This window comes from Cephus cinctus, unplaced genomic scaffold (assembly GCF_000341935.2).
Source record: "Cephus cinctus unplaced genomic scaffold, Ccin1 Ccin1_scaffold0188, whole genome shotgun sequence".
In the NCBI taxonomy this organism is placed as follows: domain Eukaryota; kingdom Metazoa; phylum Arthropoda; class Insecta; order Hymenoptera; family Cephidae; genus Cephus; species Cephus cinctus.
In genome coordinates this window covers 34,474-36,046 of record NW_014332910.1, presented here as the reverse complement: position 1 = coordinate 36,046, position 1,573 = coordinate 34,474, and the positions used below count along the sequence as shown (strand labels likewise).

The following is a 1,573-nucleotide window of genomic DNA, read 5'->3' as shown; positions in this document are numbered from 1 at the left end:
TCGTACAGGCCGGCTCGAGACTTTCTTGAAAACGACGTGTGGGGTGTAATATCATCCGTCGCACAGAGCGCCCAGGCGTTCCAAATAGACAGATCTTTTGTCATAGAGTCGTGTATAGTCGAAGTACCGCAGGGTACAGGGCGCGTGCAATTAGCGCACGAGTTTGTAAAAAAACACTCTGTACTTTCCATAATAAACACCGATAATCTCTGTCTACCTAGATCGCTCGCTGTGGCGATGGTATACGCCGAACGCGGGGAAGTACGCTCTGGGGAACTGCATGAGAGATGGAACGCTGTACAGCGTCAACGGGGCAAATTTTAAAAACAATTAGCTCTCGAGCTTGTGACAAACGCCTGTGTAGACATACCGCCCGATGGTTGCGGTATTCAGGAAATTGATAAATTTCAAAGGCACCTTGCTCCGGATGGTATAGCAATCGTTGTTTACGATTTTGACAGCATAAGTAGCGGCGAGAAACCGCTATACGACGGTTCGCAAGCAGTTGATAACGCGTACGGCTCAGGGAAACCACGGCAAACGCTCCGCATCCTGTATTATAATAATTCGCAGCATTATCAGCCTATTTTAAATATGCGGGGTGCGGTCGGTAATCGTGGTTTTTGCATACCATGTAACAGATCTTACAGATCGCACGAGGCACAGCATAAGTGCTCCAATAAATGCGCTAGATGCTTCGGAAAACCACCTTGCGATTCGGCTCTCCCCACATTGCATTGTCGCGAGGGCCATAGGTACTTTTTCGGTCAAAGTTGTTTCGATAATCACATAAACACGCTGATTAGTAAACAGAAGGGAAAAGAAAAGAGTGTATGCCAGACCGTTCGTAGCTGTCCGCAGTGTCTTAGACCTCTTCAAGGAACGTCTCGTAAGCACTCTTGCGGTAAGGTGTATTGCAGCGTCTGCAGAAGTGTTAATGACATTGGACATCGGTGTTACGTCAGACCGGTAAAAAAGACTAGCGCTGAAAAAAATATTCTGTACATCTTCTACGATTTTGAAACACAGCAGATACAGAAACTGTCTGGTGACGACGCGGTGCGTATCCACACCCCAAATCTGTGCGTCGTTCAGCAGGTGTGTACAGCGTGCATAAGTGATACAGATCTCGCGAGGGTATGTCCGTCTTGCGGTGTACACGAGTACATCTTCGAAGAGGATCCTGTAAGGCAGTTTGTAGATTTCGCATGTGATCCTAAAAGAAAATCGTTTCAGCGTGTGATCTGCGTGGCGCATAATGCCAAGGGTTTCGACGCGCAGTTTGTACTACGGTATATCGTGAAGCGTAGAAGAAAAAGCCTAAAGCCGCCGATGCTGCTACTCAGCGGTACGAGCATCATAATGATGAAGACGGGTCGTGTAACTTTCATAGACAGCCTTAATTATTTTCATATGCCGTTGAGTGCACTACCGAAAGCCTTCGGCCTCGCGGATGCGGCTGGTTTGAAACAAAAGGGCGTCTTTCCGCATCTGTTCAATACACCTGAGAATCAGCATTATATCGGCCCGTTGCCAGCGCTCGAGTTTTATTCGCCCGATACGATGTCGACGG

General features: G+C 47.8%; 1 protein-coding gene across 1 annotated transcript in view; it reads left to right on the top strand.

Moving 5' to 3' along the window:
* Positions 1–1,573, top strand: part of LOC112493902 — a 5,811-nt gene that overhangs the window by 1,121 nt on the left and 3,117 nt on the right. The window contains exon 4 of the mRNA XM_025081837.1: positions 1,030–1,292. Coding sequence (XP_024937605.1) covers positions 1,030–1,292 — 263 coding nt within the window. The remainder of the gene's footprint in view (positions 1–1,029; positions 1,293–1,573) is intronic.